This window comes from Pezoporus flaviventris, unplaced genomic scaffold, assembly GCF_033815535.1.
Source record: "Pezoporus flaviventris isolate CSIRO_AGI_PZ_B2104156 unplaced genomic scaffold, CSIRO_AGI_Pfla_v1 ptg000373l, whole genome shotgun sequence".
Taxonomy (NCBI): Eukaryota; Metazoa; Chordata; class Aves; order Psittaciformes; family Psittacidae; genus Pezoporus; species Pezoporus flaviventris.
Window position 1 is genome coordinate 26,889 of NW_026892920.1, and position 16,328 is coordinate 43,216.

A 16,328-nucleotide genomic window follows, 5' to 3' on the forward strand; every position below is an offset into this window, starting at 1 on the left:
AGTCAGGTCAACGGAGCGGTTTGCCTTAGTCGATGAGGAATGGGTTAGAGACCAGTTGAGCAATCTGGACATCCATAAATCCATGGGTCCAGATGGGATGCACCCGCGGGTGCTGAGGGAACTGGCGAAAGTCATTGCTAGACCACTCTCCATGATCTTTACCAAGTCTTGGGAAACGGGAGAGGTGCCTGGAGGACTGGAGGAAAGCAAATGTCACTCCGGTCTTCAAAAAGGGCAAGAATGAGGACCCGGGTAACTATAGACCGGTCAGCCTCACCTCCATCCCTGGGAAAGTGATGGAACACCTTATCCTTGGTGCCATCTTAAGGCATATCAAGGATAAGAGGGTTATGAGGGGCAGTCAACATGGCTTCACCAAGGGGAAATCATGTTTGACCAATCTCTTAGCCTTTTATGAGGAAATAACACGGTGGATGGATGATGGCAGAGCAGTGGATGTGGTCTACCTTGACTTCAGCAAAGCATTTGACACAGTCTCTCACAGCCTCTGGGAAAATTGAAAGGTACAATGGGCTGTTAAAAACTACACTGAGAGCAATGGGTGGGGGAACTTTCAAGCATTGGGATACACACTTACCAAAGGCCACCTGGTTGGTCAACACCAGAGGATCTGCCAACAGGGCTAGACCAGCCCAGTCGGAACTTTTACATATTGGAGAGGGGGACAAGGTTCCTGTGGTGCATATGGCGAATTTGCTGGGGAAGACAGTCTGGGTTACTCCTGCTTCAGGTCAAAGCAAATCCACTCGTGGGATTGCTTTTGCTCAGGGACCTGGATATACTTGGTGGGTAATGCAGGACGACGGGGAACTCTTGATGTATACCTCAAGGGGATTTGATTTTAGGGGGAAACAGCCAATGAACTTAATTGTATGCAGTTGCCTGCTATGTAATACTTTTGTAGCCCATCAACTAGATGTCTTCAGGGCATCAGCGACTAGCCCTGACTTCCCTCCTACCATCATCCCAACAGAGGATAAACTTTGATAGAACCAGACGAGTTCCGCACTAAAGGAACGACCGGTAGCAGCAGGCAACGATCCAATACTGCACACAGCCTCTCCTGCCCTGAAAGACTCTTACAAGAGATGGAACCTGACACAATGGACGGAATTGAATCGGCAGCATTATAGGAATTGGTCCATGCACTAAAAAAATGATCTCTTTCTCTTGGTCTGTGTGTGTATGTGGGATCTGAGCATGAAGTGAATGGTATGGAATAAGGGGTGGATACTGTCCTGGGTTTAGCAGTAGCAGTCGATTTTTCTCCTTCTTGGTAGCTGGTGCAGCGCTGTGTTTTGACTTTCAGCGTGGGAACAGTGCTGATAACACCAATGTTTTGAGTTGTCACTAAGTAATGTTTACCCTGACTTGTGAGGCTCATGCTCTGCCAGGGAGGAGGGGAAGCCGGGAGGAAGCAGAGACAGGACACCTGATCCAGGCTAGCCAAAGAGGTATTCCATACCACAGCACGTCATGTCCCAGGGCGGGGTGGTAACTGGGAGTTACCCGAAAGGACACGGGGTCTTCTGGGTCAGACTCGTTTTTTGGCAGGTGGTATCGTATTCTCTTCCCTTGTTATTTTCTCTTATCATTGTTGTCATTGGTGGTAGCAGTGGTGATTTGTGTTGTACATCGGTTGCTGGACTGTTCTTGTCTCAACCCGTGGGAGTTGCATTCTTTCGATTCTCCTCCCCATCCCTCTGGCAGCGGGGAAAGGGACACAGTCCTCGACTGCTTCCAGCACAGCACCACTCACTGGGAGTGAGTGAACAAGCTGTCTGGCTGGGTTTAAACCACGAGAATGATGAATAAGAAGTTTCTTATACAATACAAAGTAGCCTCTTCCACGGTAATGACTCCCTCCAAATTCTAAACAGCCAAAGAATTTGGATAAATAACCAAACCAAAATCCAACAGCTCAAATTCTGAGGTTTGCCTATTATCAGCCTCAAGATAACATGCAAGCAGAATTAAAGAAGAGTAAAGTAATTCAAAGTGAGAGGCAAGATATCAGTCTGGTAAAAAAATAATACACTCCACTCAGAGTCCACATACGTTCCATTGATCTAGCATTTTGCTATTGGTATGTATGTGTCATTCAAATAAGACGCATTAATCACTGAAAAATACTTCCTGAAAATTAATTGTTTCTACTCACACTCTCAGATGCAGATCTTAGCAGGTGAGCTGCAACACCATGTGCAATAAGGTTTCCAAACTACTAGCAACTAGGAGCTGGTCCTGAATGCAGAACAAAAACCTGAACAGAGCCTGATGCTCTACATGTGAAAGACAATAAGCAGTAAATGGGCCTGCATACCCGGGAGACTGGAAGCATGCTGCTCTGATATTACAGAAGCAGTACCCTGGAAGAGGATCAGCATCTTCTCTGACATGTCCATACATCCAGTGAGGCCTTCAAAGCTCCCACACCTGAAACATAGAAGTAGAGCTAATCTGCCCTCAAAGCCACTTGCCTGCTTCTGAACTGTCAGTGACAGGAACGAAAACAGAAATGCAATAAGATATGCTCTTCCAGGGCCCCATTTATTAAGTGAATACAAAAATAATATAATTTAAGTGCAGAGGCACAATAATCTGCTCCATGGCTAAAAGATATCTTGGGTTAGCAGTAAACGCAGTTCACAATGCCTTGTAAACAGACCTCTTTACAAGCAAGAGGCATACTGAAACATGACACACCTTGGATTAGAAGTTACCTGTTGCAGCAATACTCCCCACTTCTCATCTTGAGATTTCAGGGCACTTCACAAAACATTTTCAGAAGAGCCCATGTGAAACAAATGAAACACAAGCAACTTGCACTGTAAAAAGTTGAGAAAGTACCACAGCATGTTCCAAGCATGATGGCTTTTACCCCTTGTCAGGTTTGGTTTGCAATGAGAAATAACAGCCAAAGCTACTGTGCATTATGGAAGTTTTAAAAATGAATACTTCTTTTTAAAATTATTTTTACAGCAACCTGTGGCACAGCTGAATAAAAAATAACATTTTTCTTAATACAGTACATGGCATTTCTCCTCAATTGCACAAGTAAATTTGGAAGCGCTTTCAGTTTGTGTTATAGGCAAACAGGAAAGAAAAATAAGTCAGGCAGGCCTTCAGTCTCCTTTCCATCTCTCTGCCCACTGTTTTATCCCCACCCTTTCACATCTGAGAGTCCACATACATTCCATTGATCAGGTAATCCACCTGCGTGTAATCCTTCTTCTTGTAGCTCTCATAGGCCTGCATAAGGAAAAGAACTATAACAGTTATGAAAAACACCATACCAACTAAAAGCACTGCAAGAAGCAAACTTTTATCCACCAAGTACTGAGTCAGGGGCTCTGCTGCAATGAGAAGATACTCATTGTCTATGTCCTGAGTTTCTGCAAGGCCCGAAACTGTTGCTTTGGGTGCACCTGCTGGAACGATGGCTGTTGAAAAAATGTGAGCTGTTGACTCTATCCCATGCCCAGGCACAGTTTCTGCTATATGGGCAGTAATTAAAACTGTGGCACTTCTTGTAGAGCCCATATGAGAAGTCGATTTACTCAAGGATGTTGTGGCTATACGTGCTTCTGAATCTAGATTTGGCAATGTAACAGGGAGTGGATTCACAGAGTGAGAACTCTCCAAGGGTGTAATTTTCATGGCATGAGTGGAAGTAGTGGCAGATGTTCCTACAGCTGGTGGGATGGAGGTGGCCAGTGTTGTGGTCAGTGTCTTCAGGCCAGCTTCAGTAGTGGTGGGGCTACTAGAGCAGGGAGTGCTGGTGGTGGTGATGGCTGGATTAAACTGCTCTGTCTGACTCACTGGAGTACCTGAAGTGACAGTGAGAAGAGCAGAAGTGGGGGACAACCCTGAGACAGAGCTACTATTTCCTGATTTTTCAGTGGTGGCCACACGCTTGGTGACATGGCTGGATGTGGAAGCAGAGATGTTACCAGACGTGGGAAAAGAGGGAATGGATGACATAGCTGTAGAAAGATGACCAGAAACTTCACGGGCATTTGAGGCTTCAGCAGTTGTTTCATAAGCTGAAGTGAGGACAGTTGCATTTATAACATCTTTTGTTATGTCTGTGACAGCAGTGGTGGTTGCTATGGTGGTGGTAGCATTGCTTGCAATTGTTTCTCTTGCAGTTGTTGTTACGGCTGTGGCAGCAGTGTTAGTATTGCTTGCAATTGTTTCTGTTGCATTTGTTGTTACATTTCCACTGTCAGCCCCAAGAAAATCCCTCAGATGAATCTTGTGAGTTTGAACAGGTAAGGACAGGTTTTCCACATTGTTTTGGTCAACTTGTGCATTCAGCATCCTCCTCTTTTTCTGTGGATAGCTTTGGTGGTGAAACAGGATTCCTTCAAAAAGACAAAAACAATGAGTGTCGTAAGACTAAAACTCTCAAGATCAAATCTGACTTCAAACCCCAACATGCAAACCAGAACACATTCTGCAGCACATGTAGTACAACTGAAATAAATCAGTCCTAAAGTCAGCAATTTTTTTTTTTTTTTGGGGGGGGGGGGAAAGGGCAAGATGTTGTTTGTCATTTGTATTTGCCTCAGACCACTGGCATTTGCCCAACCAAGGAATTATCTCCACAAAAGGGGAGTAAGGAAGTGCAGAGTTGCAATGTAGAAGCACATTATCAACAGGAGTAGCGTTACAAGTGCCAGCTCCTGAGAAGAAGCTCTCACACTTTCAAAGTTACACAGCATCAACAAAGCCTTCATGCTTAGATTCATAATTTCCATCTCTCAAAACTGAGTGGAAATTTCCGCTTACACTTTCATACTTCAGAAGAATCTCCTTCACAATTAGTGACCTAGATTTATAGAGACCTAAATCCCATCAAAGACCTTTGCTTATCAAAGGTCTGTAGCTATACTGCAAAGAAAACTTTGCCAAGCCAAAAGAACCATTGACAAACTTCTTTTTTCTAAAAAAAAAAAAAAAAAACCAAACCCAAACCAAAAAAAAAACCACAACAACAAAACCAACCAACCAACCAAAAATCAACAAAAAACTTGGGTACAGCAAACTCTTGAAACATACTGTAGAAAATTGATTCCCCAGTTTCCAACAAGCTCCATTTTGTTGTTGTGTCACTTAATTAAAATTGAAGACCCTGGCACTGTAAAGTCACCATGAGCAATTGCTACTAAGGCTGCTCCCATTATAGAAACAGCCTGCTGCCTCTGGCGCAAAATCCTGCAATCTCTGGAAAAGCAATGCCAAAGCATTTTTCCTTTCTCTTAAAAAAATGTAAATACATCTGTTATGCCTTTATGTTCCAAAGGAGGGTGCGTGGAGTGCAAACAGCTTGAATGAATGATGTGCTCAATATGGTGACAAACTGTTACTCAAAGACAGATCATGTACCTGTAAGTGCCAGAGTCCTCACAAGGCTGAAGAAACAGTTTTTCCAGTGGACTAAGTTCACCTACAGAATCGTCCTGCAAGGCATCTCGCAACCCATTTCTCTCTGCGAAAAGCCAGTCAATGTGTAAACACAGGCATTTAAAGCAAAAGGACAAGGATCCTGGATTTAGCAGGAGCCTGAACCATGGAATTACCTCCAAGCAGATCTTTGATGTCTCGTTCCCCAGCATTGTGGCACACACTCAGCTGGTGACAGCGGAAGAGGATGCAATAATTTTGGTAGGGCACAAACCAATTACAGTGATGGTTACCTGAAAACAACAGAGAAAATAAAGTCATGTTATCACAGAATGGTTTGGGTTGGAAAGGACCTTAAGATCGAGTTCCAACCCCTCTGCCATGGGCAGGGACACCTCCCACTAGATCAGGTTGTCCAAGGCTCTGTCCAACCTGGCCTTGAACACTGCCAGTTAAAGAATCTAACCAGTTGGGTCACTACACACTGTATACTGAATGCACTGCTTCAGGTCTGTAATTAAAGAATTAAAAACAAAACTAAACCCCAACCACAATAGCTGGAAGGTCAGGCCTTAAGGGATCCTAACAGCCTTAGTGAAAACAACTGGAAGATTAGTTCAATCAATATAGCTGCTGCAGCCTACCTACCTGCTTGTCTTTTGGTATCAACATCTCCTAACAACAGCAATTTACTCACCCAGACAATGACAAAGAGAGTGCTGTACAGTTTGGACCCATCTAAATGCTAGCATTAATCCACATGTCTGAATAGGGGGGTAGGGTGAGGGGAAGTGAGCTGTAACTGAGAAGCCACTCATCACCCATGGGAGAGGGCTCTCATCTCAGTGCTTGGAGTTCCACAGAAATTTACTCTTCATTTGCTGAACCAATTACATTTCAAGAAATTAAAACCCACTCCTCAGAAATGAAAGCACATTTGGATGTGCCCCAATTCCAAATCCCACCTCCTGTCCCTCACCTGACAAGCCACACTAGTGGAGAAATGCAGGCCATCTACTACTGTAAATCATGCCATTTCCCATTTCTTGGGAAGGGGAAAACAAAAAGCCACCAGCCTCTCTTGCACTGGCTACTTGTCTAAGTCAGTCAGTTCAGAAAGATCAAGAGACAAATGTGGTCAGCATCATTAAAACACCCTGGTTTCTGATGCCTTCAGGATGGTATCCAGCTGCTCATGACTTCCCTGTTGCTCCCCAGGAGAACCAGAGACCTCTACTGAGCTGTACTGATTAATACTCTCTCATGCAACTCCAGACTGAAGCTCCAGCCGACATGTACACTGCAAGACACATGCCACCCAGTGGCTCCTTTTTGCTTACTTCTAATTAGGAGACAGAAGGAAAAAAAAAAAAAAGAATAAAAATGTGGAAGGACAACAAATGTTCTTCAGAGCTATTCTGAAAGGAAACTATGTAGGCAGATGCCAAGGTTTTCCCTAAAACTGGTTTACTTCATGCTTAAGCCTGCTGCTACTGGAAAGAAACTGCAGATACACATAGGCAAACAGAAGCCAGGTAAGCAGCTGCACTGTGGAATTAGTGAGCAGGAATATTTGCTCTTGCAGCCATGTCATATTTTTCCTTTATTTTTCCCAGAGTATGCAGGATAGCCCAAAAGTATGTTCTCAGAGCTAGATTGCTCAGATGACCAGGATTTTCCCCTTCAGCTCTGGACTGGCTGCCATAGAAGAAACTTGAGAGAGCTCTGAATATGGCTGAGGATGCAAATGCAAGAGCATGGTCTTACCTTCCAACACAAGTTCACCACATTCATGAAGCACCTGGGAATCCTGGATTGCCAGATCTTTGCTAAGATGCTTGCCCTAGCAGTATCTGGAGACTTGAACCCATTGCATTAGACAACAAATGGAGGTTAAATCTACTACCCATGTTGTCAGCCCTAGGGAGTTTTGCTGCTTTTATTAGCATGCAATTGAAGTGTCAAACTGTTTCATGATACTGATACAATCACAGAATGGTTAGGGTTCTGTTTTGTGATATGTTAGTTTGCTAACTATGTACCCTGGCTGATGCTGTGGGTGCTTGAAGGCAATGCTGGAATAGCTAGACCAGCAAACATTCCCTTTTCTGCAGAGCATATCTGAGACGTGAATATACTAGCAAAAGTTCTTCTTGTGACAGTTACACTACTCCAAGTTAGTGATGTGATTTGTACCCTTGCTGTCATAACATCTGCAGAATAGAGCCTAACCAGCCAGGAATGTTATTTTTCCACTTCTCCAAGCAACGTAGCTGTGAGACGCCTCCCCATGCAACCTTGGCCTGTAAGTTAACACTACACTACCTTAAAAAATAACAACCACTGCTCCTTTACTGACAGTTACATAGGTATAACTATTCTGACACCTAAGCCTCAGGCCTCACATTTGTAATGAAAGAAAGCACAAAAATAAATAGGGGAAGGTGGGAATGGAGAACAAGAGCAGTAATGCTGATCTTAAAACCTGAAGTTGTTTTTTGGTTTGTTTTTTTTTTTCTTAAAGACATTTCAGGTCCTTCTTTCTATGCACATGGCTAATACACTGATATGAAGAGCTTGCATATTTTCCATTTCCCTTGACACCAGGCAGTGCAGCAGATGGGCCATCAAGTAACAACTAGCAATAAACTGCTTCAGTGGGTTTAATACAGAACATAAAACCTTGGTTTAGTTTTGTGTCCATCCTGAGGGTGGAAAGGGTCACCTAATTCCAGAGGGTCCACCCCTTCTGCCCAATAAAGGCAACACTCAACTGGACTTGCTCTGTACAAAACAGAGCAGGAGAGAACAAGGTGAAGGGCATAAAAAAAAACGTGGTTGAAGTCAGTCACAGGATGAAGCATGCACTCAGATCATCTCCCAGCCCTGACCATGGACTAAATTCCTCACATCCCCAGGATGAGGCAGCTGATAGCAACTTTTCTACCCTTATCAAAATATCAGGAAGTTAAAATTACATGGGCAGTGTTTAGAGATTCTCAGGTGGAACAGACAAACATGCAGTGCTACATACCCTAAGTGTCAGCAAAGTCGGTGTGAATGTGTCATCTTTCTATGGTTTACCACCTTAAAAAGCAGGAGTTTTCACAGCTCTGGTGCCTGGGAGACAAACCCACTCATCTTTTACCTCCTAAATAAAACAGTTTACAAAGGTGCTTTCTTTCCACCACGAAGGGAAGTCTCATGTTTAAAATAAAGGTTTGAAACCACTGGGCTTTAGAAAAAGGCATCTTTATGATATTCCTATCAATCCGATTGTCAGACATTCATCCACCTGAATCAAGGTCTCATCTTCACCACATTATCACCAATTGTTTGTAGGTGCCACAAGCTTTCAAGTGTGGCTAGATAAGATCAGGGCCTTCATAAGGACAATTCTGAAAAACTCATTTAGAAGTTTAATGCTTTTTAAAGACACCAGAAGAAGAAAGCAGAAGGCTCTCATTCTGCAAAACTTGTTTAACCCTTCATTGCAGGATACGATTGGTTTCTTCTGAGGTAGAAAAACCACACATAAATACCAGTGAGCACAGACTACTCATCCCAGTGCAGCCATCTACAAGAGCACTGTTCACTTGCAAACATCTGGCAGCATGGAAAAATCATTTTCAAGTCAAGTGACCTAACACTGTTTGCAAGCTGCCAGTGCTCACCAAGAACACATGCATGCTGTTTCTTACAGAAGGTAGAAGGGCCCTGGGAAATGGTTGTTCTGGATTCAGTTTAATCAGTTATTTAGCACCACTGGACTGCACAGAGCCGCCGTAACTGTAAATGCCTGTAAACAACTGAAATTAAGAATGACAGTTGTCAGGGAAGCAGAGGAGACCTTTAAGGAACAGAAAACACAGCTGAAATTTCAGCTAAGGGACAAGACCTTCACCTGAAGCACCCAGGCTTTGACAAGCCTGCCTGCACTCCTTTTCAGTTGTAAGCATGTTTATTCGCACTACATGGACTCCTCTCCCTTTCAGGACAGAAAACCTGTGCTCGCATATACAGAAAGAGATCAGCAGGAAGAATACAACGGCAGTCCACATCTTCAGGGTTGGCCTTTGTACTGGGTTCAGCAGTAGCAGTCATGTTTTGTTTTTTTTTTTCCTTTGTGCTAGCTGGTGCAGTGCTGTGTTTTGACTTCCAGCCTGAGAACAGTGTTGGTGAAGTCAATGTTTTCAGTTGTTGCTAAGTGATGTTTACCCTGACCAAGGACTTTGTGAGGCTCATGCTCTGCCAGGGAGGAGGGGAAGCCGGGAGGAAGCAGAGATGGGGCGCCTGACTCGGGCTAGCCAGGGAGGTATTCCATACCACAGCACGTCATGGCCGGGGTGGGGGGTGACTGGGAGTTACCCGGAAGGACACGGGCTTCCGGGTGGAACTCATCTTCCCTGCCGGTGGTATCGTATTCTCTTCCCTTGTTATTTTCCCTTATCATTGTTGTAGTTGATAGTAGCGGTGGTGATTTGTGTACATTGGTTGCTGGACTGTTCTTGTCTCAACCCGTGGGAGTTGCACTCTTTCGATCCTCCTCCCCGTTCCTCCGGGAGTGGGGGAGAACCCCGGTGGGGGGGGGGACACGGACCTCGATTGTTGTCAGCTCGGCACCACTCACTGGGAGTGAGTGAACAAGTTACCTGACTGGGTTTAAACCACGACAGCCTTGCAGAGAGGCTTCTTTTCCCAGGAGCAGCTCTTTCTTATCTCGCTTTCAATCCACTGCAGTATTCCTATTAAAAAGAAGAAAACAAATCAATTTATATCAAGCAATTTTTATATTAAATACACTCCTATCAGCAGGAATGGGAAAAAAATATATACAAAATGAAAGCAAGTATCATTACACACAACATACAGGCAAGGATGCAGAAGCAGGAAGAAAAAACCATTCCCGAATTCACAGACAGGCACTTTCTTCAAAAAGGCTACTTTGGTCTTCTTCCCTCAAGCCCCAACAGAGAACAGTTCAAGTCAAAAGCCATGTATAAATGGCAAAAATCAAACCCCACAGGTGTAGGGCAGCACAGAGATGATGCTTTTTGACACGTTCTGGGACCCATAATATTGTTCCCAGGCTCAGCAGAAGGGTTTGCACCAGCTAAAGCACACTGTTAGTATGGGAACTATAGTCGTGGCTCTACCCTTACACTAAGTCAGTTGAAATCAAGCATCAACCTTAGTTGATTCCCGCTCATTGCAAAAAAAAAAAAAAAAACCTAAAAGAAACTTTGACTGAAAACAAGCAAAAGCCAATATTTCAGGTCTTCCGAAACATTACACACACATGATCTGTTGCTGAGGAAGATTCACACCCACAGTAAGGCTTCCCCACATAAAACAATGAATAGGCTATGTCTTTTCTTCGTTACCAATGCACACATGAAACACTGTCCCTGTGGATGGGCCCTCACCCTTCAAGTCGCTGGAGCAGCTTCCATTGACTTCAGAGCCCATCATCAGCCTCTACCTGAATTTACCCTGTTTCCAAGACTTATAAAACTGTATATGAGTTCAGCCTGAACAAGACCAACTGTAAGTCTCTTCCTTAAGCAGTTTTAAGGTGAACTTTCCTCCTCATCACTGTAGCAAGCTTTGGTCTTCATCCTGCAGTTCTGAGGAGAAATCTCATAGCCTTCAAAGAGAAGATTGCTGAGATTCAACTCCCCGTGACATCTGAGAGATGTATGTGATGACTGCAGTTGAAGATGCAAAGACAGTTCACAACACAGAACGAACAGCATGTGTGAACGATATAAATAGCATAGTGAAAAAAATCCAACAGTCATCAGTAAGACCCTGATCTAGCCATCCATGCAAGAAGTTTCACCCTGAGCTCTCAACTCCAGTCCCAATCATGCCTGTGAATTTAAGAATCTGAGTAAGAGCCTTTTTTTTATCTCCAAGAAAGCCCAAGATAATGCTTACTAGCCTTGACTCCCATATTACAACATTCGGATGCTTCGTACCATGAAACTTCTGTTTTGAAATTTTCCTCTACTCTACATCCTAAAGCCCCAAACAGGGTAACAGAGTTTTAGCTTCAAAACCACCCTGCCTGAAAAAGGGTGAAATATAAACAGCAACCCCAAGCTTTGCAGAAGACACAACGTGCAGGTCCACCTTAGACTACCAAGGAGTCAAAGATGGGGACAAAACTTCATACTAAAATGCAGTGCCTCAAATTCAGCATCCCTATTTGCCCTACAAATTCCTAAAGGAACTTAAAGCCTCCTGCCTGCCTTTTTATTTAGGCTAGTAAAAGGAGTTACTTTGGCTGTTGGAAATAGATGGAATATTTGTACATCTGCTTCCCCAGAGAGCCGGGGAGCCTGAAAGGACGAGACTGTAAGGTACCTGGGTACTTGCACCGCTGACCTTAGCTTATGCAGTCCTCTGTGGCTTTCTCCCTGCAATAAACGTGCACAGCATCATGCTCGTTTGTGTGAGCAGCTTTCTCTCTGCAACCAAAAGTTCACGTCTGCGTCATCCCACCTTGCAGCTGAAAACATTTCTAAGTCTGATCTGACAATGTAAGGCTTGTAAGGGAAAGGCAGCTCACCAGCCCCATCTAGTCCTGCGTACCAGACTGTGCCTGGTGTCCAGCCAGCACAAGCTTTGCTGAGGGCTCTCTCCCACTTCACACTGTGCACACACAGCTCAGACTGACTTTGCTCATTCCCTCTCATCACTTGCTCTTCCAAATGCACCTTAGAGAGGAGATAACCTGTGTAATACATAACCGCAGCCCCCGCAGCACAGTACCCAAGAATGAGCTACACAGGAAATCAACCCCATGTTTTCAGCATCATGCTGGTAATATGAATTTGTATTATTCAGGCAAGGTAACTTCAACACTTTTCCCACTGTTCTGAATTACAAGGCACTTCCACAAGTTTACCTTAGCCTTCAGCACACTCTTGCTGTCACTGTTAGCATAAACTGTAGCTTAATCATTGAAAACTCCTGTTGACAAGACTGTGAGCAGGAGGGAAAGCAAGAGAAGATGTGAAATACTCTGCCCACAAGAGATTTTCTTAGAGCAGACAGATCCTTAGTGATCCCATTTGAAGGTGAGATGGGATCTACAGACAGCCTGAACTGCGTTCCTGGGTGACCTGGGAGTACACCAAGTTTGGGACCACTGCTGAAAGTAGATTTTCTGCATGATCTTTGTGACCAGAGAAGCATCATACATGAACACCATTTTTGCAAGCCCTATTGAAGTGCAACTGCTGGGTCTTTGAACTGCATCTGCAGGTAAAATCAGAATAAATCAGGCATATGGACACGAATCCTGTCCTAAATAACCCAGAAGAGGAACAGATTGACTGTGTTTTGAGAAAAGAGAAGGCTAATTAGAGCAAAGGGTGTTTGGAAATTTAGCTTAAAAGGGAAAAATAAATTGTCCTGCACATAGTTGGTCTTCTGCCAGTTTGTGCACTGTGATATTTTCTCTCTCATTGCAAAAGCACAGATCCGTGTTTCATTAATAAATGAACTTTATTCTCAAGAAGAGTCCTGTTGTGCGGGAAGGTGTTTAAATGATTTTTGGTTTAGACATGTGTCCTGGGTTCAGCAGTAGCAGTCATGTTTTTCCTTGGTGGTAGCTGGTGCAGCGCTGTGTTTTGACTTCCAGCCTGAGAACAGTGTTGGTGAAGCCGATGTTTTCAGTTGTTGCTAAGTGATGTTTACCCTGACCAAGGACTTTGTGAGGCTCATGCTCTGCCAGGGAGGAGGGGAAGCTGTGAGGAAGCAGAGATGGGGCGCCTGACCCGGGCTAGCCAGGGAGGTATTCCATACCACAGCACATCATGGCCGGGGTGGGGGGTGACTGGGAGTTACCCGGAAGGACACGGGCTTCCGGGTGGAACTCGTCTTCCCTGCCGGTGGTATCGTATTCTCTTCCCTTGTTATTTTCCCTTATCATTGTTGTAGTTGATAGTAGCGGTGGTGATTTGTGTTGTACATTGGTTGCTGGACTGTTCTTGTCTCAACCCGTGGGAGTTGCACTCTTTCGATCCTCCTCCCTGTTCCTCCGGGGGGAGGGACGGACCTCGGTTGTTGTCAGCTCGGCACCACTCACTGGGAGTGAGTGAACAAGTTACCTGACTGGGTTTAAACCACGACAACATGGTTACATGCATTACAGTCAGAGACCCTAGTGCAAACAGGATCCTAAGAAGGAGAAAATTGACTGCTACTGCTGAACCCAGGACGCCGCCACAGGTATAACCTGCTGCTGCGCTGGGGAGAACGTCAAGGGGAGAACGCTGCCACTCCTCTGAGAGGCCTGCGGCACAGTTTTCCTTGTGCTTTCTGTGTCCTCTTTCTGTCTCTCCCCTCTTTTTCCCTCAGGTACAAGTTTGTCATCTGCTGTCAGCTTTGCACCCTGCAAACACAGCTCTGTGCACGAAGACCACTTTCAGTGGCCGTAGGTCAGCATTCTTGTGAGGCGATCTTGCAGGTCCATGAACTGCCTCATTGCCTCAGCTTGGGCATCCGGATCCTGTGCCAGATGCTGGAAGAGGTTGAATGGCTCGGCTCTTTGCAAGGCTGGGGGCAAGATGATCTCCTCAGGAATCTTCTCATTCCCAAAGAAGAAGTGGTCAAGGCGTTTCTCCTCCAAGCAGTGGCACAGGTACCGCATGATGTCATCCAGCCTTAGCAGGAAACGTGTCTTGTGCCAGCCTGACAGGGGTGTGGTGTTCAGGAGGTGCATCACCACTGTCTTCAAGGTACAGCTGGAAAAGCCTGTGCCCACCAGAGTGCGGGCGCAGAGCTGCAGGCATCTGAGGTGGAAGCTGCCATCTGGGGCCCGCCTGGTCGTCAGCTCAAAGAACTTTGCCTCTGCCACAGCACAGCTCAATGTCCAGGTTGTGCTTGGGGTGAAGATAGCCTCACTAGCCTGGCTGCTCAGGAAGATGTCCGAGTCGCCTTGCTGCACGCCCAACATAATTTCAATGATGGCTTCCTTCTCTGCTCTTGCTATCTTGAATTTGCAGGAGCGGCTGTAGGGCAGCATAGTTAAAAGCCACTGGTGTGAATGAGGCAGAAGCACCCAGCATGCTTTCACCAGCTCATGAAGCCTGCAAGCTGTTTTCTCCACATCTAGGTAGGAGCCGGTGCAGAGGGTCTGTAGGAGGCTGCGGCCCTGATACATTCTCAGCTCCTCATTGTCGTGGTGGAGGAAGCACAGCATGCCCCCCTCCAGCTGCTCTGCCAGGCATGTACACTGCAGCTCCACGCGGATGCGGAAGTTCCTCTCTGGCACCTGCCCCGGACTGCAGAGCTCCGGGAGAAAGGCGTGGCCAGACGGGGGGCCCAGGGGCACAAGCACTTGATAGACGATGTTTTCTTCATCGGGACTCCAGCCTTCATGTGCGCTGCCTATGCCAAAGCATGGTTCCAGCACTGGGAAGGAGCTGTCTGACAAGACTTGTCTGGCAGCAAGGATAAAAGCATTCACAAGGCTCCTCACAGATTCAGACACTGTGAACAGGTTCTGATTAGGCCATTGTATGTGCTCCTCAAAATGCCTTGTCAGGTCCTTTGTGTATTCACTTTCTTCCTCTTCATTCTGCTCTTCCCGCTCTTCCTCTTCTCTACTGCTGCTGCTGGAGCTGTCCTCTTCACTGCTGCTGCCCTCCTCATGGCTCCTCCTGAGGCACCAGCAGAGCCAAAGAATCAGGAGGAGCAGCATGCCAGCAATCGCCCAGAATTGCCAGTGCTGCAAGGCAGCAAAGAGCAGGCCTCTCCAGGCCACGGGAGTTTGCTCCTTGCTCCTCTGCTCCTGGCTCTTCTGCTCCAGCTCCTGCAGCAGCCGAGTCGTGTCCCGGCTCAGCTGCTTGGTACGGTGCTCCATGCGGCCACGTGTGGCTTCATCCATCTCATCACTGACGACATGCACATTCAGGATGAGCTGTTGCAGAACCCAGAGTGAGCGGTTTGTGACAGCCATGGCCTGCAGAAGAGAGAAAGAATTCAGTGTGGCTGGGAGGGAGGGAAGGAGGAAGGGAGCTGGTGGCGGGGGGAGTGGATGCAGGAGCCGCAGGGAGCTGGGGACAGGCAGGAGAGGGAACGAGGCAGCTGGGAGGCAGCAAGGGCTGCACCCAGGCCCGGTGCCAGCAGCAGCGTGCCCTGCCCAAGGCGCTCGCAGCCAGGGCCTCGATGCAGGGTGAGCACCCACCCCCGGGGGCCCAGGTTTCTGCCCCGGCCCTTGTCCAGCCCAACCTCCCCTCTGCGTGCGCACTCACTGCTGTCCCAGGCTGTACTGGGCCAGTGCTGCCTGCTGGCACCCTCATATCCATCCCCCCCTGTGACTCGTCCCCTGTGATGTCACAGGCACTGGGGGTGCACCGCAGTCCCGCCCACACAACCACGGGCCAGCTGCTTCCCACGCCACTGCCAGAAACGCAGTCCTGGGCCTTGAGAAACAAATCTTGTGTTGACATGGCACCCCAGAGAGACCTGAGTCAGACAATGAGACTCATTTCCAGAACAAACTTATAAACACTTGGGCCAAAGAGCATGGCATTGAGTGGGTATATCACATCCCCTACCATGCAGCAGCCTCTGGGAAAATCAAACGGTACAATGGGCTGCTACACTGAGAGCAATGGGTGGGTGAACTTTCAAACACTGGGATGCACATTTACCAAAAGCCACCTGGTTGGTCAACACCAGAGGATCTGCCAACAGGGCTGGCCCGGCCCAGTCGGAACTTTCACATACTGTAGAAGGGGATAAAGTTCCTGTGGTGCACATGAGGAATTTGCTGGGAAAGACAGTCTGGGTTACTCGTGCTTCATGTAAAGGCAAACCCACTCGTGGCATTGCTTTTGCTCAGGGACCCGGATATACTTGGTGAGTAATGCGGGAAGACG

The 16,328-nt window shown here is 46.4% G+C and overlaps 2 protein-coding genes across 2 annotated transcripts; both read right to left on the minus strand.

Annotated features, from left to right (window-relative positions):
• Positions 1-2,545: 2,545 nt before the first annotated feature.
• LOC133263611 (uncharacterized protein C11orf24-like) lies at positions 2,546-9,501 on the minus strand. Its single transcript, XM_061443452.1, has 3 exons — positions 9,335-9,501; positions 5,607-5,723; positions 2,546-4,388 (listed from the first exon to the last, which is right to left on the minus strand). The coding sequence occupies exons 1-3, from the start codon at positions 9,489-9,491 to the stop codon at positions 3,193-3,195; spliced, it is 1,470 nt and encodes a 489-aa protein (XP_061299436.1). The 5' UTR covers positions 9,492-9,501; the 3' UTR covers positions 2,546-3,192.
• A 4,366-nt stretch (positions 9,502-13,867) lies between these two features.
• Positions 13,868-15,403, minus strand: LOC133263614 (inositol 1,4,5-trisphosphate receptor-interacting protein-like 1). Its single transcript, XM_061443456.1, has one exon. The coding sequence runs from the start codon at positions 15,401-15,403 to the stop codon at positions 13,868-13,870; it is 1,536 nt and encodes a 511-aa protein (XP_061299440.1).
• Between the last annotated feature and the right edge of the window lie 925 nt (positions 15,404-16,328).